Below are 27,025 nucleotides of genomic sequence, written 5' to 3'. Positions count from 1 at the left end.
GGATTGTGACTTGGTCCATCCTGATTGATGATTTTACCGCGTATTTGACTGAAACTTATTTGTTATTATCATGATTTGGGCCGATTGCCATATTTAGGCTTCATGCCAATTATCTGAACCCTTCGGGGATTTTTATCACTGCTTCCTCACTGTTTTGATGCATTATTCGAACTCAGTCCTGTTGATATCCACTGTTTTACAAACTCATCCTATTTTACACAGATTTGAAACTTAAATGATATTTCTAAATGATATTTTGGGCTGAGAACTACTGTTTTACAAATGCCCGAGGGTCTTGTGATGATTTTTGGACTGAGTGAGGCCGAGAGCCATATGTGAGGATATGCTGAGTGATATGAGGCCGAGGGCCTGAGATACATTTATATGCCACGAGGTGGCTTGAGTGACGTGAGGAGGCTTTCAGGCCCTGTGAGTGATGTGAGGAGGCTTTCAGGACTTATGAGTGATGTGAGAAGACTTTCAGGCCTTATGTTGATATAGCGCTTGGGCCGTAAGGGGCCCCTCCGGAGTCTGCACACCCACAGTGAGCGCGGGTACCTATTATGCTGAGTGATTGATACTGAGACCGAGGGGCTGATACGAGTGTTTCTGAGAGTGAGCCCGAGGGGCTGATATGAGTGACTGTGAGGGAGCCCGAGGGGCTGGTACTGCTTTGAGATATTTCCCGAGGGGCGAGCTTTTATGTGCTCATCTTCCATACTTACTTGTCTTTACTTGTTATACTGTGGTATTTGTGCCCGAGGGGCGGATTTCTGTGCAGATCGGCACCAATTGTTTTGAAATTATTTTGCAACTGTTGAAAAGACTATTTTCAAAGGAGATTTAAACTGAGATTTAAAGATTTCACAGCTTCACTGTTTTCTCAAAGGATTGTACCCTACTTCTATACAGCATATTGGTTGCTTTACGTGATTTCTTACTGCTCAGTTGTTATTTACCTTTATTACTCACCGAGTTCGAGTAATCACTTTACTCCCTGCACCACGTGTGCAGTTGCAGGTATTTATTCACCCGGTAGCGGGTATTGGCTGTTTGGAGGCAGAGCTGTAGTAGTTTAGCGAGGTGACTGCCAGCATTCGCAGCACCGTTTCTTTCTATGTTACTCATTATTCGTGTTTAGTGTATTTCTAGACTTGTAAATGTAATTACATTCTTATAGATGCTCGTGACTTGTGAAACCCCGATTAGGGCTGTGTCGGGTTGTGCTTCCCTTAGTTATATCATTAAATTATTTTTTTAAAACTGTTTATTAATGTTTAATTATTTTTGAAAAGGCGATATGGGTTTGTTGGCTGGCCTTGTCTTCACGAGAGGCGCCATCACGACCGGGTTCGGGAATTGGGCCGTGACAACTTTTTAACTACTTTTCCTTTGATTTCAACCTAAAATCTAAAGTTCTCATGGTGGAATTAGCAGTTTTTGGGTAGAAATTAGGGATTTGGTAAATTGGGGATTTAGAAAGGAAGATCTGTCGGCGTTCGCAGACCTTGAAGCCCCCGTCTATCTTTTGGTTTATTACTATTTCTTTCACTCAAACAGTTGTATTCCTTTCAAACATTTATTTGTACTAAATCCTAGATGTTCGTGAATTGTGACTCCATATCCGGGTGGTAGTAAATATTAAAGTTTTTTATAATATTCTGCAAACTCTATTATAGCTTCTATTTAGCTTAATTAATTCTTAATAAAAGTGTACTGAAGTTGATTTTAAAATTCTCTAACGTTAGCTTGCCTAGCAAGTGAAATGTAGGCGCCATCACGATCCCGAAGGTGGGAATTCCGAATCGTGACTAGTTGGTATTAGACTTGTTGCCCTGATCCCCCGTATACTGCTCATTTTTTGCTTTATAGTTGTTAAGTGACTTGTTGGGGTAGTTGGTTCAGGTTTAGAGAGGTTTCCGAATGAGATGAGACACTTAGTCTCAAGGCTGGGAGCTTAGCTTAGAAAGGTTAGCCAGATATTGACTTATGACTAAATAACTCCAGAATGGAGTTTTGATGGTTCCATTAGCTCCGTTGGGTGATTTTGGACTTAGAAGCTTGACGAGGTTGTGATTTGGAGGTCCGTAGTTGAATTAGGCTTGAAATGGCAAAAAGTCAAAAAATTAGAAATTTGATCGACAGTGGACTTTGTGGTTATAGGGCTCAGATTGGGGTTCGGGCAGTTGGAGTAGGTCCTTGGTGTCATTTTTATCTTGTGTGCACAATTTGGGGTAAATCGGACGTGATTTGATTGGTTTTGGCGTCGTTTGTAGAAGTTCGAATTCCTTAGCTCCAATAGGCTTAAATTGGAGTGTGATTCGTGTTTTTCATGATCTTTGTGTAATTTGAGGGCTCGACTAAGCTCGTATCGTATTTTAGCACTTGTTGGTATAATTGGTTGAGGTCACGCGGGTCTCAGGTTGATTTCGATAGTTATCGGATTGAAAATAGGACTTAGGAGATCGCTGAATTGGGAGACTTCTGGTGTGATCGCACCCGCGAGGGTCTTGGCTGCAGGTGCAGTTTGTGTTGCGCAGGTGCAGAGATGGGCTGGCCAGGGCTAGGATACAGGTATGAGGGGTAATCCTCATCTGTGAGCCCGCAGGTGCGAGCAAGGCTCCGCAGATGCGGAGAAGAGGGGCGTAGACTGTTTTCACATATGCAGATCATGGGCCGCAGATGTGCTTCCGCAGGTGCGGAACCTGGAGCACAGGTGCGGGCCTTGGGTATTTAAGTGACTTCCATAGAAGCGGAGAGTTTCCGCAAAAGGGGTTATGCAGGTGCGGATATTTGGTCGTAGGTGCGAGAAGGCCTGGGCAGTGTATTAAAAACGAGGGTTCCGAGACTTTCGCCATTTTTAACATTTCAAGCTCGGGATAAGGCGATTTTGAGAGGATTTTTGAAGGGTTTCTTGAGGTAAGCCATTTGTGCTCACTTTTATTCGATAATCTTGTATCCCTATTCAATTTCTTACCTAGTTTGTGAGTATTTGTGGTGGAATTTGGGAGTTTGAGGCTAGGGATTTGGAGAGTTTAATTTGGGGATTTGAGTGACAATTTGGTGTCGGATTTGGGTAAAGTTGGTATGGTTGGACTCATGGTTGATTGGGCCTTCCGATTTTGTGATTTTTATCGAATTTCGAGACGTGGACCCGAGGGCCAACTCTTGAATTGACTTTTTGTTTTTTGATTAAGAGCTTAGTATTTTGTTTATGGAATTTATTCCTTTAGCTCGTATTGATTGTATTGTACTACTTGTGGTTAAATTCAAGGCATTCAGAGGCCATTTTGCATGGCAAGGGCTTGTCGGAGTAGGAATTTGTGCGGTTTGAGATAAGTAACACTTCTAAACTTGGTTCTGAGGGTATAAACCCCAAATTACGTACTATGTGACAAACGTTGAGGTGACGTGCATGCTAAGTGACGGGCGTGCACCTTAGAAGATGTGATTTAGTCATTCCCTGGCGCTACGTAGCCATTTTATCTAAACATTCTTGTTGTATTCTATGTTTTAGAATACTTGAGTTGTGGTTCATGTGTGGACTCATGTTTAGGCTATATGCGGGTACTGTTGGGACCCATAGTGGGCGCTCCTTGCTATTGACTTAATGATTAAATTGAAATTTCGTAATCAGTCATATTTATTCATTGCATATCATATATCAGTCTCAGTTGCTATTTATTGATACATCATATCATCATTTGGGCTAGTTTCGTGACATTGTTAGACCGAGAGGCTGGAGAGATTGATGACTGAGTGAGGCTGAGGGAGTAATTGTGAGTGATATTTATGGGATCGGGTTGCACGCCGTAGCATTCTTTATCTATTTATGCCTGGATCTGGCTTATTATAGCGCTTGGGCTGAAGGATCTCCTCCGAAGTCTGTACACCCCCAGTGAGCGCAATTGATTTATATTGAGGGATAGATCTTGCCCGAATTATTTACATTTGGGGATGGATTTTCCTTGGGCTGTATTGGCCATATACAGTACTGGGTGATTGAGTATTCTGATGTGAGTACACGATAATTTTAGCATGGTGTATCACATACAACGTGTGCATTGGCATGTAGATGTAGAGAGGTCATATTTCTCATATCATTCAAAATTGATTTGTCTTACTTGTATTGAGTTTAACTGTTGAAGTTCAAAGCATGCCTACATTTATGTATTGTTATTTCTATATTTAACTGTACATGCTGAGTTAGTCACTACTTTCAGGACAAAGGTTAGATTTGTTACTTATTGAATTGGTTGTACTCACGCTACACCCTGAACCCCGTGTGCGGATCCAGGTGCTTCCGGTCATGCCGGTTGCTGAGTTGCGGAGTCTGGGCCTTTGGAGATCATCGAGGTAGTTGCTTGGCGTTCGCAGACCTTGACCCTCCACCCTTATCTTTCATTTTAAGTTTCAATTGTATTTCCTAGACGGTGTACCAAACTATATCTTTATATGTAAATGCTCATGTACTCGTTGACGCCCCGGTTTTGGGAGATATTCTTGTATTTAGTTATGACTTCCTATTCTGTCTTTAAAGGATTGTCATTTAATTAAACTGTATACGTATCTTTCAAATCTTTAGAATGTTGGAAATGTCTGAGTAGTTGGCTTGTCTAGTACTATGATAGACGCCATCACGACGGGTTAATGTTGGGTGGTGACAATTGATCATTGTCCTTCTAACATGGTATCTTCCCATTTCATATTTGAAACCTTTTTTGGTTAATATCATCATACATAAGATGAAATCTAATGAATTAACATAAACATACACATGATTCCTCATAAAAGTCAGAAAATACTAAGCACAAATGTCCAATAAGCTCTGCCATCTCTCCCAAAAAAACACATTTATTCATGTATAATTTCTCCTTTTTCCTAGTACTAAGCTTTCGCTCACTTTATTATGCATTTTTCTGCACGTAGGAAACAAACTTTTCATTAATTTCCTAATGTTTAATTCCCTCCAACTCCAAGAAAGGATTTTGCAATTCGGCCATCTGCTCCTTTTGGGTAAAATCCTCCTGGTTTATTCTCATTTCCACTTCCGTACACTATTCGCAGTATTTCCTCTGGCGTTCTATCGTAGGAAAGCGAGTATTTATCTCCTGCTAATATATTTCCTCGTATCTTCCCTTCAGCACCTACTATTGGTTTCACTTTGAGTCCTTCATCTTTCAATCCATGGTGTCCTAGCTTGTTTCTCAGCTCTGATAACCGGTTTGTACACTCTGCTACCGTTATCCCGTAGGGTTCCACATTCTCTCTTCCTCGCTCGTAGAGTAACGCTCTCAGAACTGCGTCTTGACCTGATTCTACTCCCAGTAGCCCTGCTAGTAGCTGCAGATTTTGATTTTTGTATCAGAAGTATTCGAGTTCATCAATTTGAAATATAATAAAAATACTTCATGCATGCATTTTCTTTTATGAGATGATATTTGACTAGACATGAAGTTTAAGATAATTTCTATTACAATTATATTGTTCATGTTAGTTTTGCGCATTTCTACTATTCTATCATATACTTATTACGTTTCACCAGCATAAGTACCGGGTAACTTTATTTACAAAGCTAATGCAGATGGAAAATTTAAGATATAAAATTAACTAGTGAATTATACTTATGATTCTGAGCCGACTATTTATAATAATAGTTTAACTTCTATCCGCAACAATGCAAATCTTATTTATATATACAATTAAGTTATCTAAATGATAACTACAATAATTGTCCATAAAAGAGGGTGATCGATCGGTAACACACAATATAAGGTAGATTGCATGTTACAATAATTATGACTAACCAACAATGGTAACTAATTGATAATATAAACATTCTTTGAATGATATTTTCAGTATATATATATAAGTTAACTTATTAAACTAATGATTGAAAAATTAGATTTAAGAAGACAATGGCATTGCAAGTAGCTAAAATTTCAATTCTTGAAAATTGTATAGATTTAAAATGATGGTCAAATGTTTTGCAACTTTCTAAAATTGAAATAATGCATGCCATGCATGTAAATTGGAACAAAGATAATAATATTATCTTAAAAGTTGTGCTAGTTCAGAGAGTAATTTGATTTAATTACCCTTTTGGCAGTAGGGCTGTGGAGTTTAGGATTGGCTCCAACATATCCAGTAAGTCCAATATAAGGGATAACATACGAAGCAAGGAGATAATTAATGTCATTAGCATAAGGATTAAAAGGTGGTTCAAATTTATGTCCAAATGCATCGTTCATAACTGTAGCAAATGCTTCTCTGCTTAGATTTAGCAGTGGCCTTGGAAATCCTGCTACTGTATTCTTGATTGCCCTGCAATATCAATTTTATCGAAATTTTAAATTTGGATATATAGACGTTATATATTAAATTAAGAGGGTGTTTGGATTGGTTTTTAACCCTGTCAAATAATCTTTTAAGCTTTTCTTAGCTTTTATCATGTTTGATAAATTTAAAGAACAGCTTTGAATAAGTTAAAAACTACTTAAAACAAGCCAAAACCGATAAGGTGGGCAACCCCAACTTATTGCATTTTGGGTTAAAACCTTTTTCAGCTGAAAAGCCTTTTTTTTTAAGCCAAACCAAACAAGCTCTAAATCAACTATTGAAGAAGAGGTGTATGTCTCTCGACACCTATGTTGCTTGGACCTTTTAAAAATATTGTCGGGTGGATGCAGTGGCTGAGGCAGGATTTTCGCTAAGGGGGTTCAAAAAGAAAAAAAGTTAAAAAAAATTATACCTACTGGGAATTGAACCAATAACCTTACAAAAGTTTTGAACCCCTTGACCACTAAGATATGCTTTCGGCAAAGGGGGTTCGAGAACCCCCTTCCGCCCCCTAAATCCACCCCTTGGTATATGTTGAGTCCTCCAAAAATAGTGTATCTTTCAACGATTCGACATGCGCATGACAATATTTTTAAAGAATCTGTGCAACATAGTAGGACACTATTTGGTTGAGTTGGATAAAGAATATTTGAAATTGACACTGATAAAAGTATTTTGAGGTTGAAATTATGTTTGAGTATGAATTTTACTTGAAAAAAGTTGAATGTATGTGAATGATTCAAACAAATTTCTCAATATTTTATTAATCCAATAAACCTTTTGTCTTATTTTATATTACACTTTTTTAAAGGAAAAATAACATTATATAGCCACTTTCAAAATAATAGTAAAAAAACATACAAATATAATACAAATTTTATACACATTTTCGGCTTAGTTTCTGGTGCGGGTTAAAAATAATATTTGTTCCTTTTTTTTAATCTGTTTAAAAAAGATACGATAATTACCTGACATGACCAACTTCTTGGAATCCAAATTGAGCAATGACATCTCTAATTAGAGGGCTGAGTTTTGCAATTGTAGCCCCAATAGGTGACGGTCCACCATCTGCAAGTTCAGGTGCAAAACTATCCAATCCATGGCCAAAAGAACCCCACAAGAAAAATTCAGCTTCCATATACTCTAAATTCAAAGGAAATTCTAATAAATCCACATCCGATTTTGGCAAGTTAGAACCAATAGAAGCACAACTTGAAATTAGTAATTGCAAAAAGAGGAAAATCAGTAGGGAGAAATAAGCAAATATCATGGTTACAGCTGAAAGAAGTGGAACGAGAAGCTTAAGCAAAGGAAACAAAAAAGAAACTAAAGAGGCATTTGCAAAAATGTCCTTTTTAATCCTACACGTCGGAAGCGACCTCAGAAAAGGCGATACTGTGTGCAAATCCAAAAATAGAAAGAAAAAAAACTAAGCTTTGGGCTGAATGTATAGTTTGTATCTTTCTATAGTACGTAACCTGATTTGTTGGGGGTTGGCAAAGGTGAATTATATTTATGGAATGTGTAGTGTGTGGGCAAAACGATGAGAATTTAAAGACAGATGGAGAAAGAAGAAAGCTTCTAACTAATTTGAAATTCAGGTGGGAAAGAGGCAGTTGAGAAGGTTTTGGATCAACTTATAATTTGGAGTTGTTTGTCATAAAGTTGATATCGTCATGCTAATGTTTTCTCTTTTTCAATTTTGATTTGCTTTCCAAATTTAAACAAACGTAAACTACTAAAAATAGGAATTAACGACGGACAAATAAACAAAAAAATCAATCGCTAATCCTATTTTTCGACGGATCAATGACAAATTTCAAGAAAATCTGTTAGCACAAGCGATTTAGCGAAACATTAGTGACGGAGTACGTAGCTAATTCAAGTTCTTTATTAGTGACAGTCGTTCATGACAACTGGAATGTAGCTATTGTTAGTAAACTGTATTTGTAAACTAACTCTGGAAAAGATAAAACAACATATAAACAGAAAATATAAACAAAACAAAAGTTAATCCGAGCCCACTGAATTCATAGTGTTTCCTTAAGGAATTTAATCCCCTCCTAGTACCCAAGGTTATGGATTATTTCCTCCCAGTATAGAACGAATTACACACTGGTGTAGTGGTACTTCAAATCCCAGTGTTTCAGCGAACACAAAGTTCGGTAGCAAATCACACTTACTGTTGCTTTCTTTGAAGTTAAAACAATGCAGAAGAGGAGGAGAAACTCAGAAAATCGTATGGAAATTCTGAGAGAATGGACTTGTATTTATAGCAAATGTTAGAGTGAAATCTGAAGGGGTGCAACTCTTCAGAATGGCTGTTTATGAAAAACATTCATAGCATAAATGCCATAACATAAATGGCTATTTGCTCAACAATAAACCAGGAGAATTGAAGAGGGTGGTTAATTTTTTATTACAAAAACAGAAAACGGAAAAATGGAAAACGGATGGATTTATTATTAATATTATTGTATTTAATATTAATATTATATTATTAAAATGAATATTTAATAACATTTGTATTAATATTTACTATTAATAAATAAATTTGGTCCAAAAAATTAATCAATCCAAATCCAAATCCAAATCCGAATCTGAAGTCGAAGCTGAGCCAAGCGAGCGACGACGACGATGGCGCGATGCTTGCCTTCTTCTCAACTCTTTAAGAGCTAGAAGAAGAGCAATTGCTTATATACCCATAAAAACCTCTTCCTCTTCCAATATGGGACAATGTCCCTTCATCAAGGAGGAAATCTCAAATGAAACTCAAATATTTTATTTTTCCTCCATTTCCCGTTCACCCTCTTTTATGCGTTAATATACTTAAAAAAACCCAACAATCCCTCACATGAATGGGGAATGGCTATATCACGGAAATATGCATGAAAAACTGTGCGATTCGCAAGCAAGGATTAATTAACCATCTTTGGTTCTCATTGTTGTGTTCGTTTCAGCCATGAATACCGCCTGGTTTCATAAGTGCGTAAAGAACTGGCCTTACAAATTCTTCTTGAAGCGTCTAACACTTCACACTTATATAGGTGATTCCTAAACGTGTCATCCCATAGATACACTATTTGATATACCCCTTATTAAATTTAAAAATTGTTAAAAAGCCTTAATGCTTTATCCTTGGTACTGAACATTGTCACGTCACGAGAATGGACCAAAATTTTAGTTGACAATGTTGAACCGTCATTAATGACTTTGTTTGATCTCCTTGAACCTAGATCTTGGGATCTCCAGTCTTCTAGGTAGACTTACCGCCATAATGACTTGTTCTCGGTCATAGTCCCATTCCCCTTGATGATTTCTCAACTACCTCTCTAGCTAGGCCTGTTGTAAGTGGGTCCGACACATTATCGCTTAACTTTACATAGTCAATTGTGATAATTCCTTTAGAGAGTAATTTCCTAACGGTTTTATGTCTTCGTCGTATATGACGAGATTTGTCGTTATACATAACGCTTCCAGCCCTTCCAATTGCCGCTTGACTATCGCAATGTATGCATATTGGTGCCAACCGTTTGGTCCAAAATGGAATGTCTTCCAAGAAATTCTGGAGCCATTCAGCTTCTTCACCGGCTTTATCTAAGGTTATGAATTCAGCTTCCATTGTAGAGCGGGCAATACTAGTTTGTTTGGATGACTTCCAAGATACCGCTCCTCCACCAATAGTGAATACATATCCACTTGTGGACGTAGAATCAGTTGAACCGGTGATCCAATTTTCATCACAGTATCTCTCAATCACTGCAGGATATTTACTGTAGTGCACAGCAAAGCCCTGGGTATGTTCTAAATATCCCAAACCTCGTTTCATTGCCATCCAATGAGATTGACCTGGATTGCTCGTGTATCGAATAAATTTACTTATAGCACAAGCTATATCTGGTCGTTTACAATTTATGATATACATTAACCATCCCAACACACGAGCATAATCCAACTGTGATATGCTTTGGCCTTTATTCTTTGCTAATGGAAGATTCACGTCAATTAGAGTCTTTGCAACTTTAAACCTTAAGTGCTTGAATTTTTCAAGTACTGTCTTAATATAATGAGATTGTGACAATGCCAGACCTTGAGGAGTCTCATGGATCTTTATCCCTGCAATTAAATCAGCAACTCCCAAGTTCTTCATACTTGATAGTTAGCATACGCTTAGTAGCATTTATATTGGCAATGTCATTACTCATTATCAGCAATACCATCCACACATAGGCAAACAATGACTATGTGATTTGGAACATTTTTAATGTACACACATTTATCACATTCATTTATATTAAAACCATTTGACAACATTATCTGGTCCAATTTCGCATGCCACTGTTTGGGTGCTTGTTTTAGTCCGTAAAAGGACTTAACAAGTCTACATACCTTATTTTCTTTACCTGGAACCAGAAACCCTTAAGGTTGTTCCATGTAGATTTCTTCCTCCGAATGTCCATTCAAGAAGGCCGTCTTAACATCCATTTGATGAATTTGAGGACCATACACTGCAACTAATGCTACCAACATCCGTCTGGACGTAATTCTTGTAACTGGAGAGTATGTATCAAAGTAGTTAAGACCTTTTCGTCGTCTATACCTTTGACTACAAGTCTTGCCTTAAATTTATCAATAGTGCCATCATCTTTCATTTTCCTCTTCAAGATCCATTTAGAACCCAAAGGTTTATTTTCAGGAGGAAGATCAACCAATTCCCATGTATGGTTGTTCAATATGGATTTTATTTTACTATTGACTGCCTCTTTCCAAAATAATGATTCCGAAGAAGACATAGCTTCTTTAAAAGTTTGAGGCTCATTTATCAATAGTGCCATCATCTTTCATTTTCCTCTTCAAGATCCATTTAGAACCCAAAGGTTTATTTCCAGGAGGAAGATCAACCAATTCCCATGTATGGTTGTTCAATATGGATTTTATTTTACTATTGACTGCCTCTTTCCAAAATAATGATTCCGAAGAAGACATAGCTTCTTTAAATGTTTGAGGCTCATTTTCCAATAAGAAAGTCACAAAATCTGGTCCAAATGAAGTAGACGTTCTTTGACGTTTGCTACGTCTTGGATCCTCATGATTAAATGTACTTTCTTTTGTTTCTTCCTGAAGTCGTTTAGATCCTTCACCAAGCGACGCACATTACTTTATATACGGATATATATTTTCAAAGAACTCAGCATTATCTGATTCTATAACAGTATTATTATGCATGTCAGGATTTTCTGATTTATGAATCAGAAATCGATTTGCTTTACTATTGGTCGCATATCCTATGAAAACACAATCAACGGTTTCCGATCCTATTTTTACCTTTTGGGTTTAGGAGCTTGAACTTTTTCCAAACACCCCCACACTTTAAAATAATTCAATGGGCTTCCTTCCTTTCCATTTTTCATATGGAATGGATTGTGTTTTGCTATGGGGTACTCAATTTAGTATCCGGTTAGCCATAAGAACGGCTTGCTCCCAAAAGTTCTGTGGCAACCCAGAACTTATCAACAATGCGTTCATCATCTCCTTCAACAAACGATTCTTTCTTTCAGCAATCCCATTGGATTGGGGCATGTAAGGGGCCATTGTTTGATGAATAATTCCACATTCTAAACATATTTATTCAAAAGGAGATTCATATTCACCACCCTTATCACTTCTTATCATTTTGATTTTCTGGTTAAGTTGCATTTCAACTTTATTTTTGTATTGATTGAATGCGTCTATTGCTTCATCTTTACTATTAAGTAAGTAAACATAGCAATATCGATATATTATCGTCAATAAAAGTTATGAAATACTTCTTTCCACCGCGAGATGGTATTGACTTCATGTCGCAAATATATGTGTGAATTAAGTCTAAAGGATTTGAATCCTTTCAACTGACTTATAAGGATGTTTAACATACTTAGATTCCACACATCTTTGACATTTTGATTTGTCGCATTCAAACTTAGGCAATACTTCCAAGTTAATCATTTTCCGCAAAGTTTTATAACTGATATGACCCAAACGTATATGCCATAATTCATTTGACTCAAGTAAGTAAGAAGAAGCTAAAATTTGATTATTATTCTCAACAACCATTACATTCAGCTTGAAAAGGCCCTCAGTGAGGTAACCTTTTCCTACAAAAATTTTGTTCTTATTTATTACAACCTTATCGGATACAAAAACACACTTAAAACCATTCTTAACAAGAAGTCCAGCATAGACTAAATTCTTCCTAATCTTGGAACATGAAAGACGTTGCTCACCACCTTGCCAGAAGTCATCTTCAGAAAGATCTTCCCACATCCTTCAATCTTGGCGGTTGCAGCATTTCACATAGAAAGAGTCTCTTCGAGTCCAACATGAGCATATGTTGTAAAGGCTTCCCTAACAACACAAAAATGGCGAGTGGCTCCAGAATCAATCCACCACTCTTTAGGATTTCCCACCAGGTTGCATTCAGAAAGCATAGCGTACAAGTCATGAACACTCCGTAGATTTGTGCCCAGCTTCCCCACAGTTGTAGCAATTTCCGTTGAACGCTTCTTGCTAGGGTTGCTTTTCGGTCTAGAAGCCTACTTCCTCTTTCTCTTATTTTGAGAAGTATCCTCAACAATGTTTGCTCCCATTATTGTTGAGTTTCCACGACCTCTCTTTTCAGCAGCTTTGTTGTCCTCTTCGAATCTCAACCGAAAAATGACATCTTCAAGCAACATCTCCTTGCATTTGTGTTTCAAGTAGTTTTTGAAGTTTCTTCCACAAAGGAGAAAACTTCTCAATCATCGCTGCTACTTGGAATGCTTCAATGATGACAAAACCTTCAATTAAAATTCTGTTAGTAAGAATACCAATGTTACTACTTTCTGTCGCGCCCCCTTTTTCTCGCAAAATCAGGTTTATGACATTTGGGAGGACAACTCATTCCTTTTGGGAATTGGGTTTGAATTGAAGAGTCGCCACCTAATGATTTAAGTGCATTAGGACACTAAGAAGGGTTTGATTTGAATAACCAGAGATTGGGTAAGGGCTTTAAATTATCCCAAGGGGAAGGTGTTAGGCAGCCCTCAGGATCCACTAGTGTGGTTCCCGGCCAAACTATTATTGTGACTTAAGTGCAAATAACACATAGGCACATAAAAACTTCAAGTAAGAGGGGATTTTCACATAATGTTTATAAATAAGCAAAGTTAGAAAGAACCAAAAGGAAACTGATTATTCTTAGAGAAATAGTTTAAAAATTTGGAGAAAAAGCAAGAAAGAAAGAAACAAAGGGAAGGGGGTCCTAGGTTTATAAATAATATGGATCACCCCACATAACATCCGGTAATCACTCCTCAGTGATGGGCTACACGTGATGTTATCGCGTGGTCATCATATCCATATCTACCCTTTCCCACCCTGTTAAGGTATTAAAGCGCGGAATGGTCTCGTTTACTTATTGCATGCTATTACCCGCCCCAATCCTATAAGTCCCTGAGGCATTTAGGACTACAAATCCTAAAGGGAAGGGATATTAGGCTTGTTTATAGTTTCAAAGGCAAAAACTTTAAGGCGACATACAAAAACACGTATAGGAAGTTGGGGAAGCACATAACAAGTAAAATGCTCAGATATACCTCATTTGACAGAAAAGCGCATAATTTAACATGTCTTGCACATACTGTTTAGGGTATGATTAAAACATAAAGGTTGAGGTAGACTGATTTATTACATAGTTTAGATAAGAAGCCCGAATCAGGCCTGCCTACTGGTTGTAGCTAATAAAATCTAATTCAGTTTATAAATTTTACCCTATGGTTTGCCTAAGTGTTGGACGAGGGTCCTATAGGCATGATATCTACTGATTGCAGAAATAGTGAAATGAACTGAATACATATTGATTTAAGAAAAGTTGTCAGTTATTAAAGAAAGGTAAGTTTTAGCGAGAGATAATAAGTTCTGCAACTGGTGGTACGTCATTATTACTGGTTTTAGACTTATAAGCGAGTGAAGCGATTCATACTTGATTTATAGTTCCTATAGGCATGCTTTCTATGCGCTGTTGATCTTTTAACACTTTTGTGGACGTAGTAAAAATGCAGAAAACCTATAACCATTATATCTAGGTGCTAACTTTTTGTTTAAAGACTATGAGCATGATATCTAATTGCAATTGACTGATTAAGACCTATAAACATGATTGCCTAATGAGGAATGGATATGCAAGATTTAGAAAAGAACTATAGGCGTATTTTCTATATGCAGAATTCAGATTTCCAGTTAATTATAGATGTGGTATCTATATGAAAGAATGCAGAATTCACACAGACATGATATCTATATGAGAATACGGAAATTTAGAAAGTATCTATAAGGCAGATATCTATATGAGAGTGCAGAAATTCAGAAAGTACCTATAGGCAGGATATCTATATGAGAGTGCAGAAATTCAGAAAGTACATATAGGCAGGATATCTATATGAGAGTGCAGAAATTCAGAAAGTACCTATAGGAAGGATATCTACCCTTTGCATACATAGTTATCCCTCCCTTTTTCACTAGCCATCCCCAAGAGTTTATTACAAATTATTACAGCCCAGAAAAATAAAAGAATACATCAAAAATTAAAAAGTACAACCAAGGAGAGCCTGATTCAGACTTCCTATCTGAAATATGAAGTAAACCAACTCCAATGAGATCATGATCCAAAGCCTTTCTCCCATTTGGATGTGTCAGAGTTCCCTAAGAGTCTCATATGGACTCCGGGCAGTGCTCACACACAAATGTATCACCAGATTAAGACATAGTGCAGTGTGGAAGGGCAGTGCTCACACACAAATGTATCACCAGATTAAGACATAGTGCAGTGTGGAAGGGCCAGCCCTCAAGTGTCAAAGTTTAGAGGGAACTCAAGGTCCAAAGGCAAGGCTCACAAGAGGGGGGAAGAACTTCGGGACTAAGAGAGAGTGCAAATGCAGAAATAGGATGCTGAAAAGGGGAAAGGGAAAGGGAAACAGTTACAAATAAATACACATAGGGGTGCAGGGAGATAGGGAAGTTGAAAGAGGCAGGAGCGGGCTGTGGGCATGCCTAACAATAGGGAGTGCTAGTATGCCCATAAGCCTGTTAGAACACACTGTTTAGAGGCTAGGATCCCAAAGGATCCAATTTTAATTCATGGACAACAACTTATATTGCCATTTCTTAAACCATAGCTCAGACACATAAGGGGGTAGGGAGTAGGGATTCATAGCAGAAATAAACAGAAAGCTGTCAGCATGCTAATCGAAACATTGAGCTCTACAGAAAACAACAAGTAGACATAGATACACAAACTATAAATAAACACATTGTTGTGATGCTGAAGCTTAAATCAGGACATACCAGTTTCAAAGAAACAAGTAGAGAAAAATAGTAGGCCTTGTAAACAAGCCACAGTGTAGACAAGAAGAGAGAATATTATTGTGTAAGTGTGAGTCAGAAGGATTGAATATGTGTTAAGAAGGATTATCAATCGTGTGTGTTGTGTGTTAAAGATTCGTGCATTTATAGTGTTGAAAGTCAGGAAGAAATAAGGTAAGAAAATAGTTAAGGAACTGAATATCAATCAAGAATCAATCACACAAGACTTCCTTTAATTAAGGAATTCAGATTCAAACGGGTAAAAACTATTTGAGGAAAGAAATTAAATAAGCACTTTGTGCAAAGTAGGCAATTAGGGGTAAATACATAGAAGTTTTGTTTAAGTAGATAATTTTGAAATACGCAGTTGTACAATTAAGGTAATAAAATCAATTAGTAGCCAGTAAATCAGAGGTCAAAGATTTTGTATGAATGAACTAAGTCAGAAAAGCTGAGAAAGGTTTTTAACTTAAGTCGAGTCACAGGGAAAATCAACAAACAAGGAATGAAAATCAATTAGACCTATTCAAAAGGGAGTCTAACTAATCACTAATTCGAAAGCCATTTTAGAGAGATGTTCATAACATATAAAGAGCATACAGACATGTCAAGCATGAAAGAAGATTTTGTGTCATTGTAAAATCAGTAGAAAAATCCAGTGTAAAAAAGTTTAGCAAAAGGTCAGAATCATATGAAAACAAGGAAGTCCCAACTCAGTTCAGAGACTCGAAATTGGTCTGAAAGAGTTGGGGGTCTTGAAATAAAACCCTAGTTCAGGCAAATCACATAGCCAAACTTGGAGGAACCCCCAAATTCTAGGGTTTCCACCATTAATCGAGTGCAAAGATGAGAGGGCAAGTAATTAAATTGAAACAGGTTCAGAGGTCTCAAGAAAGAGCTGAAGCTTCTAACACGTTTCTTTCAGCAACAGAAACTCATGAGAAACATGATAGAAGAGGAATATTCGAAAAACGGTAGGAGAGCTCAAAACATAGTAGAAGAAACTAATACGAAACATAATGAAAAAATGGATAAGAACAGTAGGAGATGCATATTAAGATGTTTTTTAGAAGAAACATAACCAGATCTGAGTGGAAAACACATAAGAACATAGTAAAGGAAGATACAGCAGGAAAAACACACAAGAATACAGTAGAAAAAGCATGCAATAACACAGTATAAGAAAATACAGTAGAAGGAGCATACAAGAACACCGTAGAAGAAACATACAAGAACATGGTAGAAGAAAATACAAGAACACAATAGAGGCAAATACACACAAAAAGAAAGTCAGAGAAACATTTAAATATTTTCAGAAAAACCCTAGATCGGAAAAGAAATGGTTTCGAAAGTAGTTTTTTGAAAGAAAAGCCAGGAAAATCGTTTAAAATCTTAAGGAAAGCATGTATATGGAACAGATCTAAAGAGATCAGAAAACCCTCAAAACTAGGGTTTTCAGAGGAACCCAAACGACGAGAAAGGCTTGGATCTAAGCAAAGGAGTCGAGACCAGGCTTTGAAATGGACATAGCTCGCCGGAACGGGGCCGGAGATGGCCGTGGAACTCGAATCGACAGAGGTCTGGACACAACCCTTCATGGTCTAGCCATGGAGCTTCTGTTAACCAAACGTGAGGAGCCATAGGTGGCTTGGTGGGTGGTAAACCCACCATAGATTTAGGTTAGAAGGTGGGCAGAGAAGACGAACAGGACTCATCGGAGAGGAGGGGAGGGGGAAGGTTCTAGAGAGAACCAGAAGTAGAGAGATAGAGGCGAGTGAGGGAAAATAAAGGGTATTGGGGGGGTCGTTTGGTTTAATTTAGGTAGGTTAATTGGGGACCGTTGATGATCTGAATGATCAACAGTCCAGATTGAATATGATAGGTGTGTCGGGTAGGATAATTAGGGCCTAGGTTGGGTAATCTGATTGGGCTGGGTATTGGATTGGTCTATTTGGGTTGGTGCTTGGGTTTAATTAGGCCAAATTAGAAAGCCAAATGTGGCTATAAGTTAAATAGCCTCTTTTTCCCTTTTAAGTTATAAAAAATAATAAATGAATTTCTGAAAAAAAATTAAGACTACTAAAATGACTTATAATATATAATTATCAATTAAAAAATATAAAATCCCATTTTATAAATATGAGACGGATTTAAACTTAAAAATGGCTAATATTGCAATTATGCAATTTTATCGTTAAAAATGCCAAATAAATTTATAAAAATGTTAAAAAAAAATATTAGCCGTATTTTGGTACAAACATAAGAATCCAATAAATGAATCTCCAAAAATGATAATTTTAGGGACCATCATTGGGTTTTTCTTGATAAAATATGGTAGTAAAATTGATTAAAAATCTTTGAAAAAATTAAGGAAGAATAGTAGGACTTTGGGACATCCTTATATATTCATGTACATGCTATTTTGAAAGATATTTTGCATATATAAAAAATACAGGGAAAAAATTGTGTATCAACAGCTGCCTCTCTTTACCCGGGAAGGATGAAAGAATTGTCGGGTAAAGATACGATGGCTAATTTTTGACCGAACGAAATGGTCTGAAGAGGTTTGGCCGTGCCCCGGTTCCTGAGCTGCCTACATATCCCTGGTCTTACAGGAATCAGGCCATATGTAGTCCAGGATCCGTCGGCTGAATATGCCGATGGAGACTTTCCGAGAACGGACGCAATATTCTGGACGGGGTGAATGGTTAAGGTCTGATAGGGCTGTGGGAACTGGGGCGGAATCGATCCTACCGAGATGGCCATTGCTCGCCGGTTCACTTCTAAATAAGTAAATACGGGCATATATTGTAAATTTAAACATGAAGCAAATTCCCGTCGGACCATGAATGCTGTCTTTGGACGGTTAGGATGACGTCCTTAGACCATGATGTCTTGGGCCATGAAGCGTATAATAAAGGATTTGTAGGCCATGAAATGATGCTCTCGGGCTATGAGAATGATGCCTCCGAACCATGATGCCTTTGAATAATGATATGCAAAAGATTAAAAGGGGGTCCTCAGGCCATGATATGGTGTTCTCGGGCTATGACAATGGTGCCTCCGATCAATGACGCCCTTGGATAATTTGGAGATCTATCAGCCCATGAGATGCGGTAGGTGGCGATCTTTCAGCCCATGAAATGCAATAGGTGGCGATCTCTCAGCCATGCAGGCGTAAATAGAGTGGCGATCTTTCAGCCGTGCAAGTATGAATAAGGTGGAGATCTTTCAGCCATGCAAGTATGAATAAGGTGGCGATCTATCAGCCATACAAGTATGAATAAGGTGGATATCTTTCAGCCATGCAAATACAGAAGGCGGTAATCTTTTAGCCATGCAATTGTAAATAAAGCGGTGATCTTTCAGCCATGCAAGATGTAAATGAAGTGGCGATCTTTCAGCCATGCAAGATATAAATGAAGTGGCGATCTTTCAGCCGATGCAGATGGAGGTAGAGCTTAACCTCGGAAGGCAGAATGGTAGCCTTATGCAATGCAGAAAATGCAGATGGAGACGGTGCTTAGTCTCGGAAGGCAGAATGGTAGCCTTGTGCAATGCAAGAATGCAGATGGAGACAGTGCTTAGTCTCGAAAGGCAGAACGGTAGCCTTATGCAACGCAGAAAATGCAGATGGAGACAGTGTTTAGTCTCGGAAGGTAGAATGGTAGCCTTATGCAATGCAGAAATGCAGATGGAGACAGTGTTTAGTCTCGGAAGGCAGAATGGTAGCCTTATGCAACGCAGAAAATGCAGATGGAGACAGTGTTTAGTCTTGGAAGGCAGATTGGTAGCCTTATGCAATGCGGAAATGCAGATGGAGACAGTGTTTAGTCTCGGAAGGCAAAATAGCAGCTTTATGCAAGAAATAAAAAAGGCGAATGGTAATAAAGTTTTCTTAGCTGATAGCCGATTACGATATTGTGGCTGTTGGGGATATCGTGTGCGGATAGCAATTGGGAATAGGTGTGACGGTTCTGAGAGTTGTATTCCTGAACAATATGAGTGTATAACATATTCGATGATTTTGCGACTTGGGTGCCTGCATCCAAAGAAAAAATCATGATTTTTGTAAAGGGGAGAGGTTAGTTCGTATCCCCGTTGACTTTGCTTGATCTGCTCGGCACTATTTCGGTGATATTGGGGCAACGTTGCTAAACAAAACAAGTTTGGTAACAGACATGCATGATTTAGTAAAACAAATATAACATAAATACATAATCGAGAATAGTTTTCTTTAGATGAACTAACGACTGTGACGTGGTTCAAGACATTGCAACTTCTCTTGTTCCAGAATTTTGAGGGTCCTTCTCAAAATTCTGCCCCAGTTTACTGGGAGACTGCTTTTGACGGCTACTTGCGGTGACTGGCTGAACTTACTTCGGAATTTTGAGGGTCCTCCTCAAAATTCTGCCCCAGTTTCCTGTTATGGGGAAATAAAATTTTTATTGTATTGTGACCAAACCCATAGGGCTTCCTACGTATTCCCTCTTAAACGGGAATCAGGTCAGGCGTAGTTCAAGTTACATCATAAAGGAAAGCATAAAGAGTACACATAGTAACGCTTGACTGCATCTGAATTGATCGGCTTTGGCCAGACTTCTCCGTCCATTTTTCCAAGTATGAGGGCTCCTCCTGTTAGAACCCGATGAACCATGTATGGACCCTACCAGTTGGGAGAGAATTTCCCATTGGCTTTATCTTGATGTGGAAAGATTTTCTTTAACACCAGCTACCCCGGTGTGAACTGCATTGGCTTGACTCTTTTGTTGAAGGCTCTGGCCATTTTGTTCTGATAGATTTGACCATGGCACACTACATCCATTCTTTTTCCATATATGAGAGCTAGCTGCTCGTAACGACTCTTCACCCATTCTGCGTCGTCGAGCTCAGCTTCTTGAATGATCTTCAAGGAAGGAATTTCTACTTCGGCGGGAATGACGGCTTCTGTACCATAAACCAGCATATAGGGAGTTGCCCCAGTTGATGTGCGGACTGTGGTGCGATACCCCAATAGAGTGAATGATAGCTTTTCGTGCCACACTTATGCTTCTCTATCATTTTCCTTAGTATCTTCTTGATATTCTTGTTGGCGGCCTCTACGGCTCCGTTCATCTAAGGTCTGTAGGCTGTAGAATTCTTGTGTTTGATCTTGAAGGTTTCATAGCTTTCATTAAGTCACTGTTGAGGTTGGAGCCATTATCAGTAATGATGATGCTGTATCATGGATGACAGGGTAGCCAATGCATCAGCAAACTCATTCTGGATTATGGAAACATGCTGGAACTCTATCTTTTTGAACCTCTTTCTCAACTCCTGTACATGATGCAGATAAGGGAGTATTTTGGTGTTCTTGGTCGCCCATTCTTCTCGGACCTGATGTACAAGCAAGTTCGAATCCCCAATTACTAGCAACTCTTAGATGTTCATGTCAATGGCAATCTTGAGCCCTAATATGCAGGCTTCGTATTCGGCCTTTTTGTTGGTGCACGGAAACCTGAGTTTGGCAGACACCGGATAATGCTGACCGGTTTTTGACACTAGGACTGCTCCTATGCCAACTTCTTTGAAATTTGCTGCTCCATCGAAAAACATTCTCCAACCATCATAGGATTCTGCAATATCCTCTCCTATGAATGATACCTCTTTGTCAGGAAAATACTTCTTTAGGGGTTCGTATTCTCCGCCCACGAGATTCTTGGCAAGGTGATCTGCCAATGCCTGTCCCTTGACCGCTTTCTGAGTTACGTAGACAATGTCGAACTCGCTCAACAGGATCTGCCACTTGGCTAGCTTGCCGGTAGGCATGGGCTTCTAAAAGATATACTTCAAAGGATCCATCCTTGATATGAGATATGTGGTATAGGCACAGAAGTAGTGCCTCAACTTCTGAGCTACCCAAGTCAGAGCACAGCATGTGTGCTCCAACAGAGAATATCGGGCCTCGTACGGGGTGAACTTCTTATTGAGATAAAAGATGGCCTGATCATTCTTTCCCGTTTCATCATGCTGCCCCAGGACGCAACCGAAGGCACCATCTAGCACTGCGATATAGAGTAATAGAGGTCTACCCGGCTCGGGCGGGAGTAAGACTGGTGGTGTTGACAGGTATTCCTTGATTATGTCGAAAGCTTTCTGGCATTCATCCGTCCACTTGGTGGCGGCATCCTTTTTCAACATCTTGAAGATCGGCTCACAGATAACTGTAGATGGAGCTATGAACCGGCCGATATAGTTGAGTCTCCCCAAGAAACTCATCACATCCTTCTTGTTCTTTAGTAATGGCAACTCTTGAATATCTTTGACCTTTGATGGATCCAGTTCTATTCCTCGACGACTTACAATGAACCCAAGTAATTTTCCTGCAGGAACCCTGAATGCACATTTTGCGGGATTCAGTTTCAGGTTGTACCTTCTCAGACTATTGAAGAACTTCCTCAAATCTTCCATGTGATCAGTGGCTTTCTTGGACTTGATGATGACATCATCTACATATACTTCGATCTTCTTGTGTATCATATCATGGAAGATGGTAGCCATGGCCCTCATATAGGTGGCCCCTGCATTCTTTAACCCGAATGGCATCATTTTGTAGCAGTACATCCCCCACGGCATAATGAAAGCCGTTTTCTCAGCATCTTCTTCATCCATCCAGATCTGATGATACCTAGCAAAATAGTCTACAAATGATTGCAACTCGTGCTTGGCGCAATTGTCTATCAGGATGTGTATGTTTGGCAAGGGGAAGTCGTCTTTTGAACTGGCCCGGTTGAGATCCCGGTAGTCGACACAGACTCTGACCTTCCCATCGTTCTTCGGTACTGTCACAATGTTGGCTAACCATGTTGGATATTCTACTACCCTGAGAACCTTAGCTTTGACCTGCTTAGTGACTTCTTCCTTGATTTTCAGACTCATATCAGGCTTAAACTTTCTGAGCTTTTGCTTTACCGGTGGACAGGTTGGATTAGTTGGCAATTTGTGAGCCACAATAGATGTACTCAGACCAGTCATGTCGTCGTACGACCAGGCGAATATGTCTTCATATTCCCTTAGAAATTCTGTGTATTCCTTCTTTTCTGACGGTGATAAGTGAATGTTGATTCGTGTTTCTTTGACGTTTTCTGTATCTCCCAGGTTAACAATCTCAGTCTCGTCCAGGTTGGACTTAAGTCTGTTCTCAAAATTCTCAGCTTCTTTTACAACCTCTTCCGGAATATCATCTTCCTCTGAATCTATGTCCGTTTGTTGCGTTGTCTCGTTGCATGTCACAGTCATTGGTTCATCAAGATAAGTAATAGTAATGTTGTATAAATAAAGTAATGAGAGAAAATAATAAGAGTAAGATTTATAAGGAAACTGAAATGCTTTGATAATTTCCATAACTGTTTTGAACATTTGAAGATCTTATTGCGAAAATTTAAAATGCAAAAGGAAAGTCAACTAGTAAAAATAAAAGATAGTGCATGATGCTTTGTTCAGCCTTGCTACCCCGAGGCTCGCCGGGCTCTGGTGGTTCTGATGGTCCAGTTATTGAGGCATGCTCCTCCACTCACAGCTTCTATGGAAGGTCCTTCCTCCCCCTCCTCCTCGAGGATGACACAACAATCCATATCATCGTCTTCCAGGAACAAATTCCTCATCGTTGCCAGTGCTTCCTCTTCTTCCGACCCATAGATAACTTCGGCCGGTTGGAAAGTCTGTTCCAAGCATGGTATTGGTTGCTCCAATGGATAGTAAAGGCCGTGTCATGGTAGCTACCAGTTGTTGAACTCTTCCCAGGAATACTCATAGCCTAGACGAAAGATGGTGCCGTGTTTCTTGAGTTTGATAGGCTTAGCGATTCCTTGGAGGTTCTTGCCAAGTCCTTTGCTAGGTTCGTATCTGCTCCAGTTCAATATGCTTTCAATTTTGTTGTCCCACCATTTGTCTTTATCAATGGCGTTGACTCGCTCGATGTGGTGATAGGTCTCACTGCCTATCTTTCTTCTGCCTCCGATTGCTGGGGTGGTCTGGTGACTGTATATGGGATTACTTCCGTCGCGTGGATGACTACCTCCTGGTGATTCCACTTAAACTTCACCGCCTGATGTAGTGTTGAGGCTACGGCCCTAGCAGCAGGAATCCAGGGTCGTCCTAACAACAAATTGTAAGATGCCGGCACGTTTATCACTTGGAAATCGACATCGAACCAAGTAGGCCCCATTTGCAAACACAAGCTAATTTCCCCAATGGTGGACCTTTGAGAACCGTCGAAAGCATTAATGTTGATGGCCCCGTCCTTGATCTCATGCAACCCTTTTCCCAATGTCCTGAGTGTTACTAATGGACAAATGTTGAGACTGGACCCTCCATCAATCAGGATTCTGGTGATAAAATAATCTTCACATTGCACGGTGATGTGCAACGCCTTGTTATGACTCAACCCTTCTGGTGGTAGCTCATCTTCGTGAAAAGTGATCTTGTGACTTTCCAATACATGCCCTACCATGTTCGCCATCTCTCCTCCGGCGATGTTGCTTGATACATATGCCTCACTCAGCACCTTCAACAAGGCATTCTTGTGTGCATCGGAACTTTGTAGCAAAGCTAAGATAGAAATCTGTGCCGGTGTTTTGTTCAGCTGGTCAATGACCAAGTATTCACTAGCTTGTATCTTTCTCCAGAGGTCATCGGGCCTAGTTTCAGTGATGGTTGGCTGACCAGAGGCCTGCTTACTCGATGGTGACATAAATTCGACCTCAATCGGCGTTGGAGTCTTTGCAGATGATGGTGCTTCAAACTCAAGTGGCATGGACATGTTCACCTCGGCGTCCCCAGAAGGCTGAACCTGGACTACAATCGGATTAAGGGTGACTATTGGCTTCTTTGGATCGTCGCCTTCTATGATTAAACCGATTGATCCCTTGGGGTCCCAGTCATCCTCTATTTCAATCATATGAGCACCTCCGCCCTTGTGGTTTGGTAGAGGGTTATTGCGGACATTCGGAGCAGGCTCCTTTGCTACAATAATCTTGTTATCGATCAAAGTCTGGATCTTATCTTTCAGAGAGCGGCATTCATCAGTGGTATGTCCTTTCATGCTGGAATGGTATGCACAGTATTTATTTGGATTGGCCCACTGAGAAGGGTTTTCAGGGGTTATGGCAGGGATAGGGGTGACATGACCAGCAACTTTGAGCCTTTCGTACAGCTGGTCAATTGGTTCAGCAAAGGCGGTATACTGTTTGGGAGGCATGCGGTTAAAATTTGGTCGAGGTCTAGGGAAGTTTTGACGTGTGGGAGGTGATTGATAGTGGGATGGTTAAGCATTGTAGGCTTGGTAGACATGTGCAGGTTGGGAATATCTTGGTGAGGTAGGTTGATATGTGGGAGGTGGAGATGATTGATGAGTGGGTGGTGGAGTTTGGTAAGAGGGTGAGGGTGCTTGGTAGTTCGGATTAGGTTGATATGTGAGTGGAGGCATTGGATAGGTTTGGTATTTGATAGGGGATTTGGTCCTATGTGCAACCATTACAACACCTACCTCCCTTTTCTTGGACGTACCACCAGACTGTAAAGCTTTATTGGTAGCTTGCAAGGCTTCAAAGTTCGTAACCATACCACTCTTGATGCCTTCCTCGATCCTTTCTCCCAGCTTGATGATGTCAAAAAATTTATGATTCTCGATCAACATCAGTCTTTCATAGTATTGCGGGTCCTAAGCCCGAACGAAAAACTTGTTAATTTGTTCTTCCTCTAAAGCAGGTCTGACCTTAGCAGCTTCTAATCTCCAACGAGTGGCATACTCGCGAAATGTTTCCGTGGGCTTCTTCTTTAGGTTCTGAATGTAGAACACATCTGACGCATTTTCTGTATTGAACCTAAATCTGTCCATAAAGTCGGATGCCATACTCACCCAGTTTGACCACTTCTTCGGATCTTGGCTAATGTACCAAGATAAGGCATCTCCCTTCAAGCTCCTCATGAAAAGCTTCATGCAGATTTTCTCGTCTCTCCCCACTCTGACCAGCTTGTCGCAGTATGTTCTCAAATGAACTCTCGGATCCCCTGTATCATCAAATATCTCGAACTTAGGAGGTTTGTACCCCTCAGGCAGTTCGACATCAGGTTGTATGCAAAGATCTTTGTAGTTCAATCCTTCAATCCCTTTGCTCCCTTCGACACCCTAAATTCGGCTAATCAACTTCTTAAGCTCTTCAGCTAGACTCCTGATGAGTGAGTCTTTATCATCAGACTCGGGTGTGCTTGAAATGGGTTGGGTGGAGTGTGGCATGGTATCCACGTAGATGGGGGTGTTATGATGAGCGTGGAAGTGGTCATTTGTAGAGTTCAAATGTTCCGGATGAGCAGTGGAGTACTATTGGAAGTGTGGCAAGTATTGCAGTGGTGGTGAGGAGCGGGATGGTTTTGTGGTTTTGCGATATTTTGTGGAGGTGTGGGGTTGATATCTGGGGTAGTGAGGGAAAATGACAAATTTGCCAAGTTCCGTACTTGGTCAAGTTCCTCCTGAAATTTTAACAGTTTTTGCTCGAATTGGGACGCACTTTCTTTGGAGACCTGAGTACCATGAGTGACTTCTTCCCGTTCAGTTGAGTTTTCCTTTCTGGTGTTGTTCAAATCTTCCATCTTTCCTTTGTTCTTGTTTCTGACGGGACTAGGAGGAGGAGTGGGTGGAGGGACCTTGGATCTTGTGGAATATGATGATGATCCCAGAGTGCACGAACTAACCTTTGGGGAGGGGAATAATCAAAACAAAATTAAAACAAAAGGTAACCAAGTTAGTGAGGTTCATGAAAAATCGATGCAATATTTAAAGACATAATGCGGGAATGTAAATCGCGTCCTAATTTGGGGACCTCTTTGTGCCCGAGGTAGGCCTAGCGACAAGTTGATTTGGAGAACTTTGAATGCTAAATGCCTCATTTTATTGATAAAAGTAGACGAATCCCAAAACGACACTAAATGACAGGAAATAAAAATGTCACTAGTGACCATAGGCCTTATTACATTTCTCAAAGCAAAAAGGAAAAACTCCTATCTATTTGGTCCCGGAAGGACCTTCCACAGACTCGACATCTTAGGCTCTATCGAACAGCTTCACTAGCTCGCGAAGTCCCAGCAACATGTAAGCTGTGGCTAGGTGTCCGCCCTCGTTTCCTTCAGCATTCTGGTAGTCCTCGATTCGTTTGAGAAATTTTCTTTCCAGCTCCACTAAACCCCGTTCCGAGTATCCCAGAACAGAGTAGCAGCTTCTAGGATCTTGTTGTTAGGTTGAATTTCCAAGAAAGAGGGTAGGTTCCCCAAA

General features: G+C 39.6%; 1 protein-coding gene across 1 annotated transcript; it reads right to left on the bottom strand.

Moving 5' to 3' along the window:
• Positions 1-4,742: 4,742 nt before the first annotated feature.
• On the bottom strand, positions 4,743-7,770 carry LOC109243058 (desiccation-related protein PCC13-62-like). Its single transcript, XM_019409951.1, has 3 exons — positions 7,308-7,770; positions 6,099-6,324; positions 4,743-5,343 (listed from the first exon to the last, which is right to left on the bottom strand). Exons 1-3 carry the CDS (start codon positions 7,607-7,609, stop codon positions 4,960-4,962), a joined length of 912 nt encoding a protein of 303 aa, XP_019265496.1. The 5' UTR covers positions 7,610-7,770; the 3' UTR covers positions 4,743-4,959.
• Positions 7,771-27,025: the final 19,255 nt, after the last annotated feature.

Source organism: Nicotiana attenuata, unplaced genomic scaffold, assembly GCF_001879085.1.
Source record: "Nicotiana attenuata strain UT unplaced genomic scaffold, NIATTr2, whole genome shotgun sequence".
Taxonomy (NCBI): Eukaryota; Viridiplantae; Streptophyta; class Magnoliopsida; order Solanales; family Solanaceae; genus Nicotiana; species Nicotiana attenuata.
This window is presented reverse-complemented; position numbering and strand designations above follow the sequence as displayed.

Excerpts from the sequence above, each read along its gene's own strand:
- LOC109243058 (XM_019409951.1), bottom strand. The coding sequence starts at position 7,609 with ATGATATTTGCTTATTTCTCCCTACTGATTTTCCTCTTTTTGCAATTA. Across the intron at positions 6,325-7,307 it reads CAAGAAGTTGGTCATGTCAG|GGCAATCAAGAATACAGTAG; the intron begins GTAATTATCGTA and ends TTGATATTGCAG. Across the intron at positions 5,344-6,098 it reads ACAGCCCTACTGCCAAAAGG|CTACTAGCAGGGCTACTGGG; the intron begins GTAATTAAATCA and ends CAAAATCTGCAG.